The 22,436-nt window shown below is 32.3% G+C and overlaps 3 protein-coding genes across 7 annotated transcripts; 1 reads left to right on the forward strand and 2 right to left on the reverse strand.

Moving 5' to 3' along the window:
* The first annotated feature begins 262 nt into the window (after nt 1-262).
* LOC137830519 (ATP synthase subunit d, mitochondrial) lies at nt 263-3,177 on the forward strand. Its single transcript, XM_068637925.1, has 5 exons — nt 263-519; nt 961-1,042; nt 2,441-2,505; nt 2,638-2,724; nt 2,797-3,177. The coding sequence occupies exons 1-5, from the start codon at nt 349-351 to the stop codon at nt 2,896-2,898; spliced, it is 507 nt and encodes a 168-aa protein (XP_068494026.1). The 5' UTR covers nt 263-348; the 3' UTR covers nt 2,899-3,177.
* Nucleotides 3,178-7,264: 4,087 nt separating this feature from the next.
* LOC137827962 (uncharacterized) lies at nt 7,265-13,225 on the reverse strand. The gene is made up of 7 exons (XM_068634348.1): nt 11,674-13,225; nt 9,934-10,351; nt 9,294-9,438; nt 9,074-9,189; nt 8,834-8,912; nt 8,005-8,238; nt 7,265-7,828 (listed from the first exon to the last, which is right to left on the reverse strand). Exons 1-7 carry the CDS (start codon nt 12,794-12,796, stop codon nt 7,505-7,507), a joined length of 2,439 nt encoding a protein of 812 aa, XP_068490449.1. The 5' UTR covers nt 12,797-13,225; the 3' UTR covers nt 7,265-7,504.
* Nucleotides 13,226-15,320: 2,095 nt separating this feature from the next.
* LOC137828400 (protein IQ-DOMAIN 3) lies at nt 15,321-18,994 on the reverse strand. 5 transcript variants are annotated; one of them, XM_068634959.1, is made up of 6 exons: nt 18,720-18,994; nt 17,998-18,078; nt 17,573-17,908; nt 17,141-17,371; nt 16,725-16,847; nt 15,321-16,494 (listed from the first exon to the last, which is right to left on the reverse strand). In XM_068634959.1, the coding sequence occupies exons 2-6, from the start codon at nt 18,061-18,063 to the stop codon at nt 15,769-15,771; spliced, it is 1,482 nt and encodes a 493-aa protein (XP_068491060.1). In that variant the 5' UTR covers nt 18,064-18,078; nt 18,720-18,994; the 3' UTR covers nt 15,321-15,768. The 5 variants fall into 5 exon arrangements, with proteins under 5 accessions (XP_068491060.1, XP_068491059.1, XP_068491061.1 ...); XM_068634958.1 differs by having other exon boundaries at nt 18,675-18,810; XM_068634960.1 differs by having other exon boundaries at nt 18,651-18,723.
* Between the last annotated feature and the right edge of the window lie 3,442 nt (nt 18,995-22,436).

The following is a 22,436-nucleotide window of genomic DNA, read 5'->3' on the forward strand; positions in this document are numbered from 1 at the left end:
ACCAGGAAAAAAGGGGAAAAAAAGGATAAGAAGTTCAGCTGCAACGCGGATTGATGCAACAAAGTGAAATCGAGGTTGAGTAGGTCATAAGACAGTAGAATAGGGGTTAATTTAGTCATTTTAAAAAGTTAAAAAAGAGGGAATGAACTTAGTAGTAAGTGGGTGAGAATAAGAGGACTGACAAGTTTATTTGGATGACATAATGGGCCGGCCCGATAGAACCCGGCCCATACGAGGAAGCCAGGTAATGAATGATAGGAGAAGGGTGTGAAAGGGAGCACAGAGCACAATAGCGAACAGAGGAATTGGAATCGCGTTTTTGGGAGAAGAGAACATCGCAGGGGAAAAATGAGCGGAACGGTGAAGAAAGTTACCGATGTGGCGTTCAAGGTGGGAAGGAACATTGATTGGGATGGAATGGCGAAGCTTCTCGTCTCCGACGAGGCTCGCAGGGAGTTCTCGAATCTCCGTCGCGCTTTCGACGAGGTTAACTCCCAACTCGAAACAAAGTTCAGTCAGGTGGCCTCTCTCTCCGATCTCTCTCTCTTTCGTTCTCTTTACATTATGCACTGGATTTAGGATGGGAATTTCCGTATTAATTCTTAAGATGTTAGATCGATTGGATAATTAGGGCTCATAATTGATTTGCAGCGTTTCTGTTTCATTTCTCTTTCTGTTTGTAATATAAACGCTTTTTAATCAGATAAGCAAATCCAGATACACATATACTGTGTCTTCCAAATAGTTGTAGAAATGGTTTTTGGATTATTTTTATAAACATTAAGGTCCCTGTTATGTGAATGTTTTGTCGAGCGCCTCTGCGTCATGTTTTGAACGAGTGTTATGCGATTCGAAGTGATCATGTGATTAATTAGTTAGATTCTTATTATAATTGTTGTTTTTTTGTTTTTTAAGTTATTATTTTCAGGCATTGCTAAGTTGTTTTTTTACATTCTGCAGGAACCTGAGCCCATCGACTGGGATTATTACAGGAAAGGCATTGGCACTCGTTTGGTGGACATGTACAAGGAGCATTACGAGAGTATGTTTATGAATTCCATAGCCAATGCTATTAATCTGTATATATTTAGATTTCTTAACGATACCAGTACCGGGTACTGTGCTTGACTAACTCTTTGTGGCGATGATAAATCATTTTGTAAATTTAGTTTTTTTGTCATGCACTTACTCTCCTCTACGAGCAAACACTCTAGAGTCTTGGTCAACCCCCATGAAACAGTTTTTACTTCTCCATTTCCTCCTTTGTGATATGTGCAAACCACTTTCGATCATGGGTTGAAAAAGTGTTCCTTGTTCTACTGATTTACATTTTGATTTGCAAGTCAGTGCATATTTTAAAAAATATTCTACTCACTACTCTTCTTACTCATCTTATTCAGTCTCTCTCTCTCTGTGTTTTTCAATTTATTTCTTAGTTGTAAAAGGAATGATTGTATAAGCTCATTATTTGATCAAATTTTCACGAGTAATATTGGATAGAAATTAGGAGAAATACAAATAGGTAGTTGAGTAGTCATCCTCCGCACTTCCATAACATTGTTTTGTTTACCAATTTCTTCATGTTGTAATATACTTCCCCTTGCGTGTTAAAACCTATATTCTAATGATACATAGAATCTAGTGTTCATAGTTTAGTATACAGATTATGGAACTGTTTATTTGTTTGTTAATTGATTGAATCCCAATTTTTAAGAGGAAAAGCGTAAGAAAAAATCTGGTACCCAGCTGTCACAATATTTTACTTTTGGAAAATAGATGCAGTTTGATTTTTATATGAAATCTCAGATCAATTTCTAATTCTAGTAGCCACAATTCAAAACACGCATAAGCCTTGCCCTGTAGATTCCTTATATTGTAGAATGAGTCATGCATTTGATTTTTTTTAATTGAAATATTACTGAATTTCTCTATATACAAGGAGTCTATCAGGTGAGAGTGTTTGAGAGATGAATGTACTTGTTCTAGAGTCCATTTCGACTAAAGATAAGATCAAATTATAATATATAGGTCCATCAAAATCACTCAGAGTCTATTCTAATCAAGCTTGTTAGACGGATCGGGTTCCTCCTTAGTCCCACGTTTGAGATGTCTGGTCCTTGGTATCAAGTGGTATATTGAAGAGCTTACGCCGAATAGATAAAATCAAATCATAGAATATAAGTTGGTGCAAACATTATCTTATAAATTGATTGATTCTGGTGCAAACATCATTTTATAAACCGATTTTGTGAGGTTGAGTTAGGTTTAAATTTTCCTTTATTAAGAGTAATCATGGCTATTCTACCTTGCATTTTATGGTCTAAATCAATTTGATATGCCCCCATATATGCGTGAGTACAACCAATATGTCATTTTATAAATTTACTGTTTTTCCTACCATCAATTCAACATTTAATGTTGTGTGATGCCCTATTTGCAGGCATTGAGGTCCCCAAGTTTGTTGACACAGTAACCCCTCAGTATAAGGCTAAATTTGACTCCCTGGTAAGAACTTAGTCAAATCGATGGTTATTATTTTGTTTAAAGCTCTTACGTCCCACAAAACTCTTTTACTCGTACATTACAATTAAAATTATAATTGTCCTAATTTTTTATGTTTGCATTGTTTGGCTGCAGTTGATTGAGCTTAAAGAAGCAGAAGAGAAATCTTTGCTGGAGTCTGAACGTTTGGAGAAGGAAGTTGCTGAAGTACAAGAGTTGAAGGTAATAGATATCGCCTCATAGATTTTACAGTTTTATACTATTTAAAAAAAATCTCACTCTTTTTTTTCACAGAAAAAGCTTAGTACCATGACGGCAGATGAGTACTTCGAAAAGCATCCTGAGCTTAAGAAGAAGTTTGATGATGAGATCAGGAATGATAACTGGGGCTATTGATTATCAATTAGCAAAACGTCAGAAGTTGATGTTTTCCTTGCTGGTTTAATAAAAACAACTTCATTGATTTCTTTGTAACTCGGTTCTCTTTTTCTGTTAAAAGTTTTTATATACAGTGTCGAATTTTTTGTGGTACTGTAGTTAATCACTTAATATTTCACCTCAAAGTGCAGCTGGGGTTGTCCAAAGAAACTGATGTCTTGTATCCGTTCGGAGACAATGTCAAGAAAATGCGGTTTTGCTATTGTCTTAATAAATTATGTCTGGCCGTTGAAGTAATATTCTGATTTTTGTTAAAAGTTTGATGGCTGCATCAAATCAAGCAAGACACTACAACTAGCTGTTCTATAGACTGACAGATTCGGTCGGGTTAAAATGTTATACGGGGTTTGTAATAAAATGGCATAGTTTGGTAATGGTGACAAGTCGATAATCTTACCTAATGACTAGCAGAATATAGTTTGTTCTCTTATGATTTAAAACGATACTGATCATTGATTGTGAAAAAAAGAGAGAAAACATTCGCCCCAAATTAAATTTTAAAAGTAACTCTAGGTCTTTATGATTACAAATTAGATGTTGTTAAAATTAGTTTATATTTTTTTTTTCCGGTTTTTAAATGCTGGGTATCTCAATGCGGGCTCACCCGTTCTATATAGGCCTGTTCTATGTTTGATTCGCAAAATACATGTTCTCAAAATACATGTTCTATGTTTGATTCCCAAAATACATTTTAGGTTGGGTTGGTTTGTGTAATAAATGTGGGTTAATTTTTTTTATCCTGCTCTTTTTGCGGGTCTATGAGTCCGTCCTCCATGTACAGTTTTTATTATAGAAATTGTTAGTAAAAAATTGAGGACATGGTAGTATATTCTTCCTCCATAACTATTTCAGAATATCTCTATGTTTTAAATGTATTCAAATACGGGGGAAAGAAATGATGGTTCAATTAGTTGAATCGTTCAGAGTGATGGTTCAACTAGTTCAATCGTTTAGTCCAATTTAAGTTTGTTTTTCTTATCAAAATCTTATGCAGACCAATTCGTCCCACCCGCTGTTACTCTACGCAGACTGTAGATTATGCAGGACAGACTTAAACAGATTAGCAAGTTGAATTACTGAGTCTGTCACACACTTTTTGTTAGAGGGCTGCGGGTTAGCCACACGATCCGTTTCGCATTGTCATTCTTAGCCAAAAGATAATGTTGAGTTTGTTTTTTTTTTAAGTTTCACCTTTTTATAATAATATCAAACTAATGTTATTATATCCTAATTTTCTTTTCACATGTTTATCTTTAAAACATTTGAAGTGCTTAATAAGTTCTGAATTTTATTTTAGAAGAAAATTCACGACACTTATTTCTACAACAAAACAAGTTTCTAAATAATAGCGTTGGAAAAAATACAACACTATTTGAATTGGTTAAAGTGAGTCTCACGTAACACAAAAAATTAATATTTAACAAAATTTAAAAACATAAAATTATTTTTAAATGTCAGAACATCATTGAATACTCATTGAATACAAAGGTGAAATATAAAGATAGAGAGAGTTATCATGAATGTTACGTTTCCTTTCTCTCTGGTAATATCACATATCAAATATGCTAAATTTTATAATAATTGTTCATCAAATAAGTGTTACCGATAACAACATAAGATTAAAACAATTATATAATATTACACAATTAATTAAAATAAAATAATTATTATTGATGACACAGGTGTTTAGAGTAAAAATATATATTCAACCAAAAGTAAAATGATAATGTGGATTGACCCGTTCCGCATAGACTCGTCCTAAATTGGGCTTGTAAAATACGGGTTGGATTGGTCCATCCCACATAAGAGTCAGTTGTGTACAGTGTTTATTTTAGAAGTTTAATAAAAATGCTTGTTATTGAAAAATTTAATATAAAGAAATTTAATCAAAATATTTTCCATTTTTTGCATTTGAAAAATTGAGGTATATTAGTATATTCCTCATCCCTCGCTACATATTGTTTTCTTCCTTCATTTCAAACTCACAAAAAGGAAGGGATGTTAATACATTTCTCATCCATTCCAATCAAAAAACAAAAATATTATTGATTTTTTTCTCTTTCTATATTTTGACATAAGTAATCCACAATTAATTTATTCTCAATTGTACTACCAAGTCCTCTGTTCTAAATTAAAATTAAAATTAATGGTTTAATCAATAAATTCATCGTACAAAGTAGATGGTCCTCATATAAAATAAAATATAATCCTACTCCTAAATAAACCAGGAGAAAGAAATGATGGTTCTTCAGTCAAATTTGAAAAAAAACGGTCTATTTCTCTTTTTATATTTTGAATGTATTCAAAAATAGGTGTTTGACATAACTACTCCACAATTAATTTATTGTTAACTATTGTACTACCAAAATCTTCTGCATCATATTCCAATAAAATTTTGTTTTAGGGGTGGGTTAGCGGATCAGCCCACTCCATCCCAATATTGATCCGCGCAGGCTGCGAGTTATACAAAGCAGGTTTAAACGGATCAGCGGGTTAAATTAGTGAGTCTTTCTGCCCCACATTGTCATCCTATGTCAAATATTTAAAGAAAAAATCTTAAAATTTAAGTTTTTTTTTATAAAAAAATTGTATTAATATTTTTCCAGCTCTCAAAAGATACTGTACTTTCTAATATGTAATAAAAAAAGCTCCACGTTCTTGACAGAACACGGGAGAATAAAATTCACAAAAAGAATAGGAAGAAAAATTCAGAGAAAAGAATAAAAAACAAACACAGTACATAAAAAAGAAACAAAAACAATTGTGCAATTTTGATTCTATAACATCAATTCATTAAACATACAAGGGAGGTGAATGGTAGTTTAAAATTTAGTTTTAGTATCATTTGAAAATTCTTAAAAAAATAGTAAAGGTAATTTGTTTTAAAAGAAAAAAAATTTTAAACAAAGCAATGATAAATGAGTATTAATTATTTTTAACATTTTATATCTCCTTTTTTATCTTATCACATTATCTATAATATTTATATATTTTTGTTTCTAACTCATTAGTATTTTGGTAGAAAAGATAGAATTAATATAGGGTGTCCGCCAAGAGAGAAGGACAACATAAATAATTTTAAAAAAATATATAGAATTTACTGTTTTTATTTTGACTATATTTCTTATTTATTCCCCGTTTATCCGAAGCATATTTGGACGAGTTTCCCTATAAGAACATTCTTATAGAGAAAAAAAAATAAGAAAAACAAAAACTTTAATTTGTCCATAAACTAGAAATATTAATTTTATGAAGAAAAAAAACTGGTTAGTCGTTAATTATTTCATGAATTAATTTGCAAGACTAAATGACTCTTTCTTCTTACACCTCCCATACCTTTTCTGCTACCCATACTAAATGTGAAAATACTGTTTTATCCTTTTTTTTTCACCCCATACATAATCTGGAAGGAAGTGTTCTTTAGATTTATAAAATCTGAATTTTTTTTTTATTTGAAATAAGCCTATAACCCATACATAATCCGGAAGTGTTCTTTAGATTTATAAAATCTGAAACTTTTTTTTTATTGGAACACTTCAGATTTATAAAATCTGAATTTTTTTTTTATTTGAAATAAACCTATAAATTATGTAATCCAGATCCAAAAAACATAAGCTGAATTTAGGGTTTAGGATCAATCACACATGAAAAAAAAATTTCCGGATTACATAATCCATAAGCTAATCTTATGTATAGAAAAGACTTTCAAATTATGTAATCCAAAAACTAATCATAAAAGGATTCCGGATTACATAATCCGAAAACTAATTTTGGATCTAGAAAAAGACTTCTGAATTATGTTATCCAGAATATTAAAAAAGGGTATTTTTTTAATACAAAAACTTATGGGGGTGGTAGAAGAAGGTATGGAGGTGCAGGAAGAAGGAGCCGACTAAATCAGAACAATTTTGTAGAGATAAGGGCCCAATATACGTTTGGACTTGTACTATAAAGCACACAACTTTCGGACTTCTTTCCTTTCCAGAGACTAAATTGGGTTATAAATATTTTCTCTTTCAAAAATAAAACTTGGGTATCTATACAAAATTTAAACAAAATTCATCAGTAATGTCTAAGTTTGAAATTCTTAGACTTTGCTTAACAGTTACTTGCATGAAGAACTAATCTCATAACCATGTCTAATAAAAAACAACTTTTTATTGTATAATCAGTCATGTGAGCTTAGGGTATGCACCAATTAAGCTCCAGTCTCAACGGCCAAATACAAGATTTTAGCCAAATCAAATATAAAATTGTGGTGACAACTGATCCAACTAAACAATAAAAAAATGAGAGCTGAAGAAAGATACAAAGAACTAATATCTGTACAATAGATGAAGAAATAAAATTGAACCTTTTTAGTTTGCAAATATACGAAGAATATACCTTTTGATTCTGCTGCTACAAAGGGAATCTTACAAAAGTAGAAAATGAACAAAGGAAACAAAATGTGTATTTGAGAGCGGCATCAATGACCTTATTCCATTGATTGCTGCAGTAAACTCAAAAATTCCACCAGACATTTGGTTGCTGAAACACAAAATCTCAGGTAACTCTCAAGATGTTACTCTGAACTGCCTGCCTTGCCCTCCTCATTTTTATTCATAGCCTTCTTTGCCAACTCATAACCTGCAAAGTTCATAGCACCTAAAGGTGCAATCCAAAAGAACCTGGGAACTGCTCCTTTGAACAAGCCAAGGGGTCCTTCATGTTTTAGTATAGAGAAGGCTATCAAGGTCATTGACACAGACCGGCCCTGCGCAGTCATCATTCTAGTTTTCATGACATCAAAGGGTGTTGTGACAACAGCTGCCAAACCACCAGATAGAGCTCCAACAGCAATTGTTTCCAGGGCACTAAGTTCCCGCTCTAGTAGACGTTCAACAACCTAAAATCAAATGCCAACAGCACCACACTCAGTAACCATTGTGTGGAAACAAAGGTGGATTCACTGGTGGCCAAGCAAATATAATATGGAAAGCCTACATGCAATTTACTTTTGAAAATACTATTGACGAACACAAGAACATTGACCAAGCATGCTGAATCATGGAAGTTACAAACCTTTTTAGATTCAGCATAAAGCCCCATTCCAGCGACATAAAATGGAACCTCACGGCACAGGGTAGCTCCGGTTCCACGAAAGAAGCCCCTAAGACCATCCTGCTCCCAAGTTGCAACGAAAGCCTGACCCACATTGTCAAAAAGACCAGCCTGTAACCTTTGCTTCAACACCTCACAGGGGATCCGCACAGCTGTTCCTAAAACTGTGCTACAGAATGATGCTACAGATTGTACCTGCAAAAGGGTTCGTACATGAAACATTTGAATTTAGTTAAGTGACAACAAACAGCCTACTTAACAACATAATGAACTTATTATCAACCCCCTAATATAAAATTTCACTTCTAAAGGCCAATTAAAGTGCACAGGACAAACCTTTTAAAGTACTAAAAAGAATTAAATAGAATTTGAAAAACATTGATCTATTAGGCGTGAACATCTCAGTTTAAAGCATTTGCCTCACTAACGACCCTTTTAATTAGACAATTAGCTTATTACAGAGTGACAGATTTTTCATGCTATATTTTATGGTAAGTTGGAAAGCAAGAAAATTTACCACATAACCATTTTAATTCACAAAGCAACAGCTTTTAAAGTACTAAAAAGAATTTGAAAAACATTGATCTATTAGGCATGAACATCTCAGTTTAAAGCATTTGCCTCACTAACGACCCTTTTTCATGCTTTATTTTATGGTAAGTTGGAAAGCAAGAAAAATTTACCACAGAACCATTTTAATTCACAAAGCAACAGCTTTAACTAATACAAGGAAGACATATTCAGCAGTAGCCCAGGCTATAAATAACATCATATAAGCTTTACAAATTACCTGGAGTTCTGGCAGTGTTGGAGCAAAATTTATCAACACCAATTTACTTGCTTCAAATATCCCAGTTCGCAAGCCATGGCTGCAAATTATCAAAGGTGGCATAAGCTTGGGAAAAAAATTACTCTTTGTTGTTAAAGGAAGGCCTTAATGAAGCATGAAACAACAATTTCTTTTCAGCTTATTTGTTTTAAAATAAAGGAAAATGAGAGGGAAGCATTGAAAAGAGATCAAATAAACAACCTTGAAAACTGTCCAAGAATTGCAGGGATTGAACCCCGGTATAAACCTCGCCTTCCAATCTCTGGCAGCTTAGAAATAATTTCGGCAAAGGACATGCTTGATGCTTGTACTCGAGTCTAATATACCAAACAAGACAACGATGAGACCTCTAAAAGGAGCCAAAACAATCAAATGGCTACGAGAGCAATATGGAATTGTTCATCAAAGTTCAAGAACATGCCTTAATTGTATCAACTGGATGCAGTAAGGCACAAGACAGGGCACAGGAAAGGCCACCTGCCAATGCAGATCTTAGAACACTTCCGGCACGAATTTCAACAGCTGGTGGGACAGCAACTACAGTTGCAGCTTCAAACCAAATACTCCTGGAAGTACGACCAAAAATAGTCATTAATATAGAGGATCAATTTTAATCATTGACTACTGGTAGTAGTTGAACATTGACCTAACACAGTCCTCCTATTTTACAAAATCCTGGGAGTGGGCATGAGACCATAGGCCTGACAATCAACAATGAATAACACAATGTTATTTGACCAGGTTAAAAGCCAAAGTTTCAGAAATACTTGACCAGGTTATTTTCCATGGTTTTGTTACCTCGGTTGCTTATAGTTCCCCTTTTTATTAAATTCTATTTTGAAAAATATCTTATTTTCCATTTTTCTCTATGTATTTATTTTTTCTATCATTAGAAAATATCCTCGTAAGCCAGGCATTTTAACAGTATAGTAATGGCACTTATCCACCCTCCTCCTACCTCCAGAAATATATAAAGAATTAGTGATGGACTTTATGTCTAATGCTTAGAATGGGGAAATATAAAAAAAAAAAAATCAATTAATTGATCATATTTCACTCACCTTGGATCCTCTTGAAGACGATCAGAGGGAAGCAGAAGCATGAAATTGCGGAAATGTCCATATGAAATAGATTCTTCTGTATCTGCCTTCAGAAATCGCATCATAGCAACAGCATTGTCTTCATTTGCAGGGAGTCCTGCGTTCTTTAGTGATTCCAATATTTCACTCTTCTTCAGTGTCCCTGACTTGCTTAGACAAAGAGTAGTATATGCACGAAGAATTGTTGGCTCCTTCTGTTCCATTAATGATAAGAACTGCTTCAAACCAAAAGACCTGGAAAACAGGTGACTTCTGGCACGGCTCATAAATTCTTTAGCATATCTTCGTGGCAGCTTTCGTTTTCTCATTGCTACTTCTAGATCTTCGATAGTTACTTGGCCATCACCATCTCTATCCAACTCCTCAAAGAACCTCCTCCCTATACGATAATGAAAGTAAAAAGTCAATTTTTTTCATTCCAGAAAATACCACAAAGAAATCAGCATACACAATAAATAAATAAAGTACCCAGTCTCTACATAGTCTAGTATCTGGTGATGTAACTACCCTATCTTCTCTATCTGTTAACCAACATAGTCTAGCACTGAGTCAAGGCCTGATACTATATGTAACGGTTTTTTAATTGGGACCATTAGCTTCCTCTATAGAAAAAAACTCATAACAATATATACTAATTGAAAAATAAATTAATAACAAAATAGATCTCAAGTTCTCTTTTTCTATGCCTAAGATCCTTTCTAACAATGAACAACAAATAAACAGGAAATCTTAACTAAATATTTCAAGCAAAGATGTCAGAAACAGATTAGCTGCATATCGTACAAAAAGGCTAAAATATCACAACTGATTGGATTCAGAGCCCTGTACCCATTTGTAATAAAGTTATTTATTGCATGAAATATATTCGTTGATTGTATAGTCGTACTTGATTTCTTATTGCAATTTTGATCATACAGAGATTTATTGCCGCAATTCCCAAACACTAGTCCAGAATAAAAAATGTTCCTGCTTGGTTGTGGTTTTAGCTTTTTGTTTTATAAAGTTGTTTTGTAATATAATGTTTAAAAACTGTTAAGGGGGTAAAACAAGGAATGAAAATGCTGATGATAAAATTTTTTAAACATTTTTTAAAATGTTCGCAAGGTCTTCTCTACTGACATTCACAGTATTGCTTGTCTCGTCTATGAATTTTAAGCCAACATTTCATCTATAGCATTCACATATTTCATTCCTATGGTTCCTAATCAGCCTAGTTAATCTTCACTCCTTCACATTTAAATCAAATCTATAAAAAACAAATTGATCTCAGATAATCAAAGCCCTGCATTTGAAAGCCATAAGCAGATTTATTAAACTAACTCACATTACTGTTTACTCAAATTATATTATACCCCTCAATGATATTACATCCCTACCATACCTCGGAAGAGATAGTATAAGCTAATTGGCTATACTTTACATGAATCAGAGAATTCATATCAGTTCCTTTAACAGTTAAAAATATACCTAACCTATACTCTCATCTTTGCTGAAACGGATTTCTCATATATTCTTCCCCTGTCTATGCATACCAGCATGTTCTATCCTATTCCTAAGTACCTGTATATGCTAATAAATGACTCCAAACGACTCCATGTTTTAACAATCGATAACTGCAATTATTAAGAAGATTTTGCTGGTATCTTATGCAAGCAAATTTGGAAAATAAAAAAAATCCACATCCCATGTAATATGACACACCTTCAGACTCTGTGTATCTAAAAAAATCTTGCACCGAGATTAGTTTCTTCTTATCAGGATGGTCTTTAGCAGTTTTTCCCAGTTGTGGTAGCAGTTCAGCCAATTCTGCCAATGAAACTGTGGAAAGTGTGGACTTTAGACGCTCCACATTTGAGAGAGGAATACTGAATATGTTGTTGGCAACCTTCTGTGGCGAATTTCCTCCGCTTTCATCCTTGTTTTCATTATTACCACTACCATTACCATTATTACTATTATTATTGCTTTTATCTCCCTCCCCGTTTGTCGAAGGGCTTTCTTCTCCACCTACGGTTGATGGCACACCACCCACTTTTGCAAACCTCAAATTCCCCAAGAAACCATTGACATATACTTTGTGCTCCTCCAAGAAACCTGTAAGAGCATTCACATTACCAAAATGAGGAAAAGAAGGTTGGGGCAGACAAGTTTTCGCAGAGTCAAGGTCATCTTTATTTTCTTGCACCCCATGATCAAGACTCTGAATAGTCTGAGATAACTGATCCAAGATAAAACCTATAACGCACTCAAGTGAAACATGCTTTCCATCATTCCTCTTAACACCCTTCTCCCAAACTACTCTACCAAACTGAACCCCCTTGGATTCATCCTGCTTCACCTCACATGATGAAACAGTGGGCTTCATGGAAGAACACAGCGTATCTTCATCGCACACTTTGTGGCATTTCTTCTTTCCAGATTTGAAAGGAAGTGGCAGAGACTGAAGGAACCCATTAACCAACAAAGACCAAGTCACAGCAAACTGCAAACAATTGGTGCAAGAAGGCCCATCTTCTTTACCAACTTGAGCTCTATTACTACCACCACCATTCCCTGAATTCTGTGAAAACATGCCCCAGAAAGCCTTCAAAGGAACCTTCATTGACAACCCCTTCTTCTTCTTCACATCGCAGATCTGAAATTCACTACCTTCCCTCAGTGGGGCAATCAAACAAACACCATTGACCTTGTTCTTTGGCCCTGCCAAACAATGCTCAAGATCCTTCGCCGCCTTCCGAAAACCCACTTCCAGTGGCGACAGCGATTCCTTAACAACCTGAACGGAATTGAAAAAAGACTCAACTGGGTCGCTCCCTGACACCATTTCTAATCAACCCTTTGAAAAAGTCGCAGCCTTTTTCTACCCCCTTATCAGAAAGAAAAACTCGAAAGTGCAAAAAATTAACAAAAACGAATCAAAATCAACAGAGAAATATCAAACTGTTACGAAAACGGGATTAAAACGGATAACCCAACCGAGCATATAGATTGAAAAGAATCCACTCTTAAGACGGGACCAGTAAACATTGCACATTTCGGTTCAAGATTAGACCCATTTTCATACAGAAAAGTAAGATGATGCGGTGAAGAAAGGAAAGAGTGAAAAGAATTGAAGGGTAGAATTTGGATAAGATTGACAAGAGACAAAGACCATCAAGCGGTGGTTTAGGACATAGTTTGCGCAAGAAACTGATATGGGTGGCAGAGGAAGAAGAGCATTAAGTTGCAAGAAGCACAATGAGAATCAAAGAACAGAAACTGAGAAGCTTTATTTACCTTTTTTTTGTTTTTTGTTTTTAAAAAAAATAAACATTTAATGCAAGAAAAATAGAAATAAATAAATGCATAATTTATGTGCACTTCTTGTTTATAAACAAGTCCTTTATTATTGTTATTATTATTATTATTTTCTGCAATGAAATCCATTCAGAATTATAAAATTTTGGAGTCTTCTTTTTTTATTTAATAAATATTATTTATAACTTTCAATAAATAGAAGAAAGTGTGTTTTCTTATATACATGGTATTCCTTATATTATTGTGGAGGTTTATGCAAAATGGGTTAGTAACATTTATTTTTTGTTGTTTGTGTATACAACACTCCATCAGCACTACTCTACTATAAATATTGTAGTTAAAATATTAAAAAAAAATCATATGAATAAAAGGGAATGTCTTATGGGCATGTATGACCTAATTAAATATTTATCCTTTCTTGAAAAAAAAAACAAGGAAACATCTCTGTTAAGGTTGTACTAACACCTGGGCTGAAAATTCAAAGGTTTTTTTTATTGTGTGTTTGGATAATGAATAATGAATGCTGATGAATGGATAATAGGTGACGCAAGGCCATGTAGGAGTGAGAATTAGGGACACCAATGAAGGGTTGTTACCCTTCTTGTGATTGACGATGGCATTGTGAGATATAACTTGTGTTTATGAAAAGAAATTTGAAGTGAAATGGTTCATCTCAAAGCTTGTTTTTTCATGGCAGAGTGAACAGTAATTGCAGGTGTTGAAAAAGTGGAAAACAACAAAGCAAAAGACACATACACACATACACAACAAAATTAAGCACAACTATTATATTTATTATTATTATTATAAATGATACGTTGTTGTGTTGAGAAAGTTTTTTAATGGTCAGGTTCATGCCAAGTGGTTTTGTCTTTGCCAATAGCCATCATCACACACTCAAGTTTTTATTGGACAATTGGAACATTTTTTAGGCTTTATCTCTTCTGCAGTTAACCACACATTATAACCCACCACAGTTTCTTTCAATGGTTGCATATACATGCCAATTTTCAAAATTCTAACAATTTAAAACACAAATAATGAAACTAATTGGGTTCAATGAAACTTCTTTTCCTTAAAATTTATTCTTTTGTGGCTCAAGATGGTTAGCAATCATCCTTTTTTTTCGTGGCTTGTGTATTGAAATATTATATTTATTTAGCCGAATATTGTTTATATAAATTGTTCATAAAACATTGAACCATTTCGAGAAAATCAAATCATCAACAATCATATAATTTTTTAAAAAATATGGGTGGAATTGAATCAATTTTTTTCTAAACATATTAATTAATCGTAGTTGAACTTGACAAGAGAAATGATATATTTTTGGTAATATTGAGCTTATATTTGTTTTACTTTTTAAGTGAATTTTAATTAAATATTTTTACTTTACTTAATTTTAAATATTAATTTAATATAAGAAAGTATTTTAACTTCAAATGCGTTGAAATGGGATTATTATAGTCAATTATTCTATCTATAAATATCTATTTTGAAACTTGAAATTTCATCACAATTTATTTTTAAAAAAGATTGAATAATTAGAAAAGAAAAGTATCTATAAATTATAATTGACATTGAGAAATGAAAGACTATAACAAAAATTAAAAGTAGTGAAAATGACTGATGGCATGGTGATGGAGAATATATGAAAATGCAATTTTGTTGAGAGAATTAATATTCTGAAAAGTTATGTCAAAAGGACCTTTAACCTAAAACCTGTAACCGCCATCACCGTTGGTTAGAAGTCCTGAAACCGCCATTACCAATCCAATGGGTTCAGACATCTTCTAACCACACACCCATTGTCAACGTGTAGTCTTCACACTATCTCATTATTTCACCATTAATTTCAATTCAAAATTTTAAATTTAGTTCATTCTTTACTTTTTCAGCTTAATAAAAATGTTATTATAAAAAAAAGTTCTATATTATCATTTTAGTGAGTTGTATGGTATTATTTTTTGTCAATTCAAAATAAATTCTCTTCTCAAAACATAACATGGAATGGAGAGTAGATATAGCATGATCCATCACAGCCAGAAGCATGGTCTAGAAAACAATTTCCCTTGAATAATTGAATAATTGATGAGTACTTTACAAAGGGGATAAATAATGTAGAACATGTTTACATAAAAAAGTATATATTGCGATAAAACTAGTGTGTGTGTGTGTATATATGTATATTGCCCCCAAAAGCAATAATCCTGTTACATATATAACATCAGAAATAGCACTACTACAGTGAGTTAAAGTAAAAGAAAAAGTTATCTGCATTGGTTATGCAGACAACTGTGGGGATCAAATGAATACTTGATCAGTCAAATTTGATTGCATTTCCTCCCATTGCACCAACAGCGTGGCTTGTGAAGAAAAGGTTGATATGATATGATATGATATGAAAGATATTGGTGCCAGCTTTTGTAATTTGACCATGTGATTAATCTTGGTTCATGTTTCTATTCTAAGTACACCAATGGCATGCATGATGCATCTCTACCTTCTCACTCTCATTTTCTCCTCAGGGATGGGAGCATTAGCAGCACTCTTGTTGGAAGACACAATTCCCGGCCTGGTTGAAACAGAATACCTGCTTGAACCAGATGGAGAAGCAGGGAAAGAGAGTCTCTTCTTCAGAGGAGCAGGAGCTGTTTTTTCGGGGGTTCCATTTCTTTGTGCAGCAAATGATGCACTTCTCCCTTTGGATGATGGCTTCGCCTTTGCAACCTTGGTGGGTGCTGTTGTGTGAGTTGGGAAAGCAGGTGAAGAGCAGTTGTGTGAATGGATCTCGTCATCATCTCCCATTGGTGACACTCCAATGCTGTGCCTGCGATGGGCTTTGCTGAACATGGATTTTGAATCACCATCACCACCCCATGAACCACCTGCCTTTGGCTTTGCTCCATTGGCTAGTGGGGCCCTTGAGGCTCTTCTTGGAGGGGAATCGTTGCTGCGAGGACGAGTTGGGTTTTGGTTTGCTGGGGAGGTTCTGACATCATTGTTCTGGTCACGGAGAGAATATAATTTTGTGATTTCACCAATTGACATGGTGGTTGTTGCACCACTCTTGGCAGATGCATGACCAATGTGGTAGGTAGTGTTTTGACCCTCCCATGGCCTAGTAGCCATCCATCGCTCTAGCCAGTTCCACCCCCAGTGGGGATTGTTTGGATCCATAAATGTAGCATTTGTTGCAGATTTTGAAGAGTTCCTCCATGTTTGCTGTTGGAGAGAGAGAAAGTGGTTATCCATAGGAGGAAATAGTTTATATTCTACTAGTCTAAACATACATTTTTAGCCTATTTTCTGGTTTTCATTTTGAACAAAATTCTACATTGATTTAATTGACCTGGTAACACAACTTGAACCAATTGACTAGTGTAGGGAAATCAAAATGGACTCCTTCGTGCATGGGGTTAGATAGTAGAATCTATAAGGCAGTCTCTTCTTACCTGATGTGTAGATGCATAAGCCATAGCCTTCTCTCTTCTCATAGCTGCTATTTGCCTGTTCAACAACTTTGCCTCAACTTCCTCCTTTGATTTCGAGCTATCATCCCATTTTTCTCCAATTTGCTGAAAAAGTATTTGCCTCTTTAGAACAAAAATTTAAGGGGTGGTAACCCATTAGCATGACAATAATTTGTTAAAAGTTTTGAAGGGGGTAATGAACAAAAAAGGGGAAACACTTAACAATTTGTCATAAGATAAATCAGAACACATACAAGAAGAAACACACACATTCACTAGTAATAAAACAGAAGCATTATTGCATAAGCCACATTCTCTGAGACAAAGATACATCTCAAGTGTATTTGCATAACTCATTGATGTCCTCCCTATAACATAACATACAAATTATTACTTACATTATTAGCTTGCATCCTGTCGAATTCCCTTTCACGTTTCTGCTGCAGTTGCCGGTTAAGAGCCTGATTCTCCTCAGACATTCTGACCTTCCTTGCACGAACCTGAGACTGCAACCGTGAAAGAGTTTGCATGCATTGCAAGGTAGTAGCTGCTTGCCTTTGAACAGATTGCCCCTGCACCAATGTTCTCAACCTCGCCAAACCTCTCAAGCCTCGCAAGGATCTTCTTGCCTGAAACCCACATAACATAGAACATTATTACACGTAAAAGTCTCTCACAGTTCAATGTTCTAGCAGCACAGATACAAATTCTCCCCATAACAAAGCAAACTGAATGATTTTTTAAATGACACGAACCTTCCATGTTATTGGTTATTTCATTTGTGTAAGCAATGTTTGTTCCAAATAAATAGGATTGATAAAATTCCATACCAAATATCCACGGTAGGCTGTTTGAATTGTGGTAGCAGCCTTTTCTTGATTAGCTTTTCCATTTTGACGAGGCGTGTTTGAGAGACGAGAAACATCTGCAGCAGCAGCAACAGCAGCTCCTGCAGCCACAGCCGTGGCCAAAACCAAAGAAAAGGCTTGGTTGTTCTGTTCATTCTCTGGCACACTTCTTGGTGTGGTTTCTTTTCTAGGTGGAAGTGAGGGAACAATAGCAATTGGTGCTCCTTCTAGATCATCGGGGTGATAAGCCCCAAAACATCCTAACTTTGACTTATGATGATGATGTGGTTGTTGTTGTTGATGATGAGGAGGATGTTTCTGTTTTTTATGAGCAAACAAAATTGTTTTGCATGAGAATGTTATCCAATTTCATGTCAGAGGTAATGTAACAGGGGCTATCCACATACCTGTTCCTTTTTCGAATCAGAAAAGAAAACTTTTTTCACTGAAGAAAACCACCCTTTCCTCCCCATGTGCAATTCCTTTATCTGGCAGAGAAATGGATTTTGAATTAATAACATAAAATGATCAAACTTCATTCAAAACACGAAAAAAATATAGGAAAAAAAGTTGTGAAGAAGTAAGTAAATTCAATGTTTCAATTTAATACATGTTGAATTCAGACTGAATTGTAAAAGAAGATAGAACTTCATTCTGAAAGCAAATTTTAACTGATGTATTATATAAAAGTCTTTCCAACCCAATTAATGAAAAGGACAAGAAACCGAAACATAATAGAAAAAAAAAACTGTTTTTCCTAACATAAAGCAATGAGTTTCTTTGGATTCATTTGTGCAATGGAATGATCAAACGAGGATGAAGCCAAAAGCATCATTCAATAAGCCATCAGAAGTTCAAAATCAAAGTCAAAAGCACCATTTGTGAACACCCGGTTTCATTGGAAACTAACAGAACAGAGAAATGAAACATACAAAATGGAGATTGGGGAGAACCCAGATAGCACAATTGAAAAACCATCAAAGCCATAACATAGAATGATTCAAAAAGGTACAAGAATAAGGATCGGAAGGGACAAAAATCACTATTAAGATGACAAAACCTAAATGTTCCACATTCCAAACACCTTAGCATAAGAATCACAAATCTCTCTGCAGATTAAGGTACATACATGCCCTGTGAAGAGGACGAAGGGACAAAAAGGAGGAAAAGGAGAAAACTTCAACGATGAATTGATCAATTACAGCAAGGATTGGGTGTCAGGATAAGTGGGGCCCTACACGGAATGAGAAATTCCTAATTTTAACGTTCATAATTATAAATAACAGCGTACCCAAACAAAAAAAACAACCAAAATCTATCTAACAAATAACGAACTCTCGCTGTCTTTTTTTTTTCAGTTTTTCACGGGCTTGGATTTTTGGTCTTACTTTTCCAAAGAGAAACATCAAGAAAATTCAACTCACATTCATTTTATATCTTCCTATTTTCCTGAATAATAAACAGTTACTTTTATGACCTATTAACCAATATCAGTAATCTGGTGGTCATATATTAAAATAATGAAAAAGATTTATTTTTTTCCTATGTGGTGAAAATGGTCAAATTTCTAGATTAAAGTGTACATATAAATTTCAAAAGAAACAGATTTTTATCGAAAATTATTCAAACATGGAACTAAATGAAAAGAAACAGTTGAAGAGTTTTGGATTTGGAGCCAAGTGTTCTCCAACCATATTAGTTCGTTTGGTCCACCTTTCATAGAGTATATTCCCAGTATCCTTGGACTGAGTTAAATGTTATTACTATATTACAGATACTGAGTTAAATATTATTATTATATTACAGATTAACCATGATACATTTATAATTTTTTTTCTTTTACATCTAATCTATAATTATTTTAATTATTTATCACATCATTTAATTATAAATTTATTTTTTATTATATATATTATTTTAAATTGTATACATGTATCTGGATTGTGTATAATTTTTCATTAACTCAATGCAATTTTTTTTCTTTATTTTATTACAACAATTATTTCCATGACATATTTTAAAAAATACGTTATGTTTTTAGTATTCAACTATCCACCGTTATAAAACAAATTTGAGCCATATATTTAAAAATAAAATAATCCCTATGTCTATCGTGTATATACATATCTTTCTTCTTTTATTTCTTTTCCATTGACTAATTTTTAAACATTTTATTTTTATATAACAGTCATTTTCAAAGTTCAAAATAATATTAATTATTTTTTATCATTTACTCCATTTTAATTAGTTTATATGTGTATTTCTTGATATATAGAAGTTAAAGGATTAAAATTAAATATTTAACAAATATTTATTATTATTACTATCGGGAACATAGGTACTTAGATGCCTATGTATCCGCATTTTTTTATTTTTATAATTTATATATAATTATATTTAATATTAAAATTAAATAAACGATATTATTCACTCACTTATATTATCAGTATAAATCTATAATTTATTTTAATAAATATGAATACAGGTAAGAAGATATATATATGGTAAATTTATTATTATTCAATTTAGTTTTATTTTAATTAAATATCAATTTTAATCAAATTAAATAAATTTTTATAATGCAAATTGTCACGAATAAAAATAAAACATAGTATGGAGCACTAATAATAAATATGGAGCTCATAACTGAAATGTCAAGTTGTATAATAATTTCTAATATGAAAGTTTTTATTTTAAAAAAAAACAAATATGAAATTGTAATTCCATGTTTTTTTGCATAACATATATATATATATATCCGTATTTTCTAATTTTATCATTCACTTATATGTATCTAAATTTTTAATATATATATTAATAAGGAAAATATTTAAATAAATATTTTTTTTGTGATAAATTTTTTATAAAACAATTATTTACGTCATAAAATTATTATCCAAAAGGTTAACAATACAACACACATAATGGCTAAAAAAATTGTTTTCGATGTATCACATATTTTTCATAAACATGTAAATAGGAACAAAATTACACACTTTTCCAATTTATTTATCAAAAGAGACAATTTTAAAATATATTAAAAAAATATTTGTTTTCAACTAAACCATTGAAAGAAAAAACTACTTATGCTTAATATTTTTAAAAAACAACACTAAAAATATAATAAAATTAAAAAAAAAACATAACATAACATTTTATAAGATTATTAGAGTATTTAAATGCAGTGTAATTAACTTAATATAGTATTATCTTTTATTTTGAATATGGAAAGCAATATTTTATATTCAATATTTTAGTAAAGGATGATTATAGTTTCAACACATTTTTGTTAGGATTCTCATTTTCACAATTAATAATATTATTATTTTATTAATAATTAAATGTAATATTTTATTATTTATGAGAGTTGTAAAAGTAAAAGTGAAAAAAAAAATAGATGCAAACAATTATCAGTGTATAGTATTTATTCTTATACATTTAGCACAAACATCATTCACCCTCTCCTTCAACATTACATTTTTAATTTTATTACTTTCATTCTCATTAGTAACATGAACCAAAGTTTCGGAATGAAGTTCCCTTGAATCAAAAGTCTGGTCTTCTCACCTCCTCCATTGTTTCCAATAGATAGATGCACACTCATCATCATCATCACGTGAATACAAAATAATATGAACGCACATTTCTCACTTCCCCATTATTTACTGTTTTTCTCCTATGCTTTTTTTTAAAATATATCCTTATAAACTGATTTTTATTAATTAAATTTATTTTCGAAATCATTTTAAATTACAAAATTTGTCAACATAATTCAAATAGATTTATAAGACTGTGGTTAAAAATCATGGTAATTGTAAAAAAAATAACTATATGGTTTAAAAAAACCTTTGGGTTTCACTTATCTCTTTTCCTTCTTATTATCTTTAATATTTTGTTTCCATTTGAATTGGAAGATGTTTTTGTGTACCATTCTCTCATATCACCGAGAGCTTCTGTTTTCCGTTGTGATTTTTGTCTCACAGCATGCTATTCATCATCAATTTAGGTCATCCATCGTACTCAATTTTCTAAGTAATTTTCCTTTTTCACAAAGCCTAGAAACTTGGTTTAAAATGAATAACACTTGAAGTTGTAATTATAATTTAAAATCAATGAAAAATAACTTAAATTATAGTCTTTCAGAATAACTTTTTGTATATACAAATGTGGAACTGATTTTGGTTTTGAGTACTTTTAAATATAAAAAAAAAACAAATTAAACTTACATACAATTACATCCGAATATATCTGTATATATAAATTTATCATAATTACATAAAAATATATATGTAATTTAGATACTAATTTTGAATTTGTATGTTATAGTTATCTATAACAGTTATACAAATTTATTGTGATATATACGTATTTGGGTTGTATGTATAATATCAACTTGTAGTCATGTAAAGATTTAAGATGATATAAAAATTGAAATGTTTAATGATAGTTAGAAAATTATAAAACAAATTGAATTTTTAAAATTTTATAGGATTAGTTGAATTACATAAAGTTATATAGTTTAAAATTTTATTAAAAATATGATTTTTTTTATTGATCTAAGTTTATTCTGGTAATTTTGCACTTGGTCTAAGATAGACATATCATCTTAACATCATGTTTTGATTGAATTTCTTGAATGTTTCTTTTAAATAGAAGTTGACCATGCTTTTTTACCGCATTCTTGATATTATTTTATTATTGATGTATGTTAGTACTACTTCCCAACACATGCTAATTTATCAACATCAATGTTTGTGGTTATTTTTTTCTTAGTGTGTGCAAGCTTTTTTTTCTACTTATTTAAATTCAAAATTTTACAGAAGTTAAAAATATTTTGTAGATGCCA

This window comes from Phaseolus vulgaris, chromosome 7 (assembly GCF_000499845.2).
Source record: "Phaseolus vulgaris cultivar G19833 chromosome 7, P. vulgaris v2.0, whole genome shotgun sequence".
In the NCBI taxonomy this organism is placed as follows: Eukaryota; Viridiplantae; Streptophyta; class Magnoliopsida; order Fabales; family Fabaceae; genus Phaseolus; species Phaseolus vulgaris.

Bases quoted from the DNA above. Each gene is read 5' to 3' on its own strand.
- LOC137828400 (XM_068634957.1), bottom strand. From the start codon at position 18,129: ATGAAGTTTGATCATTTTATGTTATTAATTCAAAATCCATTTCTCTGC. The intron at 17,909-17,997 runs GTATGTGGATAG...CATAAAAAACAG, and splicing joins CTGATTCGAAAAAGGAACAG to AAACATCCTCCTCATCATCA. The intron at 17,372-17,572 runs GTATGGAATTTT...TGTGGGTTTCAG, and splicing joins CAGCCTACCGTGGATATTTG to GCAAGAAGATCCTTGCGAGG.
- LOC137830519 (XM_068637925.1), top strand. From the start codon at position 349: ATGAGCGGAACGGTGAAGAAAGTTACCGATGTGGCGTTCAAGGTGGGA. The intron at 2,506-2,637 runs GTAAGAACTTAG...GTTTGGCTGCAG, and splicing joins AGGCTAAATTTGACTCCCTG to TTGATTGAGCTTAAAGAAGC. The intron at 2,725-2,796 runs GTAATAGATATC...TTTTTTTCACAG, and splicing joins CTGAAGTACAAGAGTTGAAG to AAAAAGCTTAGTACCATGAC.
- LOC137827962 (XM_068634348.1), bottom strand. From the start codon at position 12,796: ATGGTGTCAGGGAGCGACCCAGTTGAGTCTTTTTTCAATTCCGTTCAG. The intron at 9,190-9,293 runs GCATGTTCTTGA...TTGGTATATTAG, and splicing joins ATCCAGTTGATACAATTAAG to ACTCGAGTACAAGCATCAAG. The intron at 7,829-8,004 runs GTTTGTAACTTC...ATTTGATTTTAG, and splicing joins TTTATGCTGAATCTAAAAAG to GTTGTTGAACGTCTACTAGA.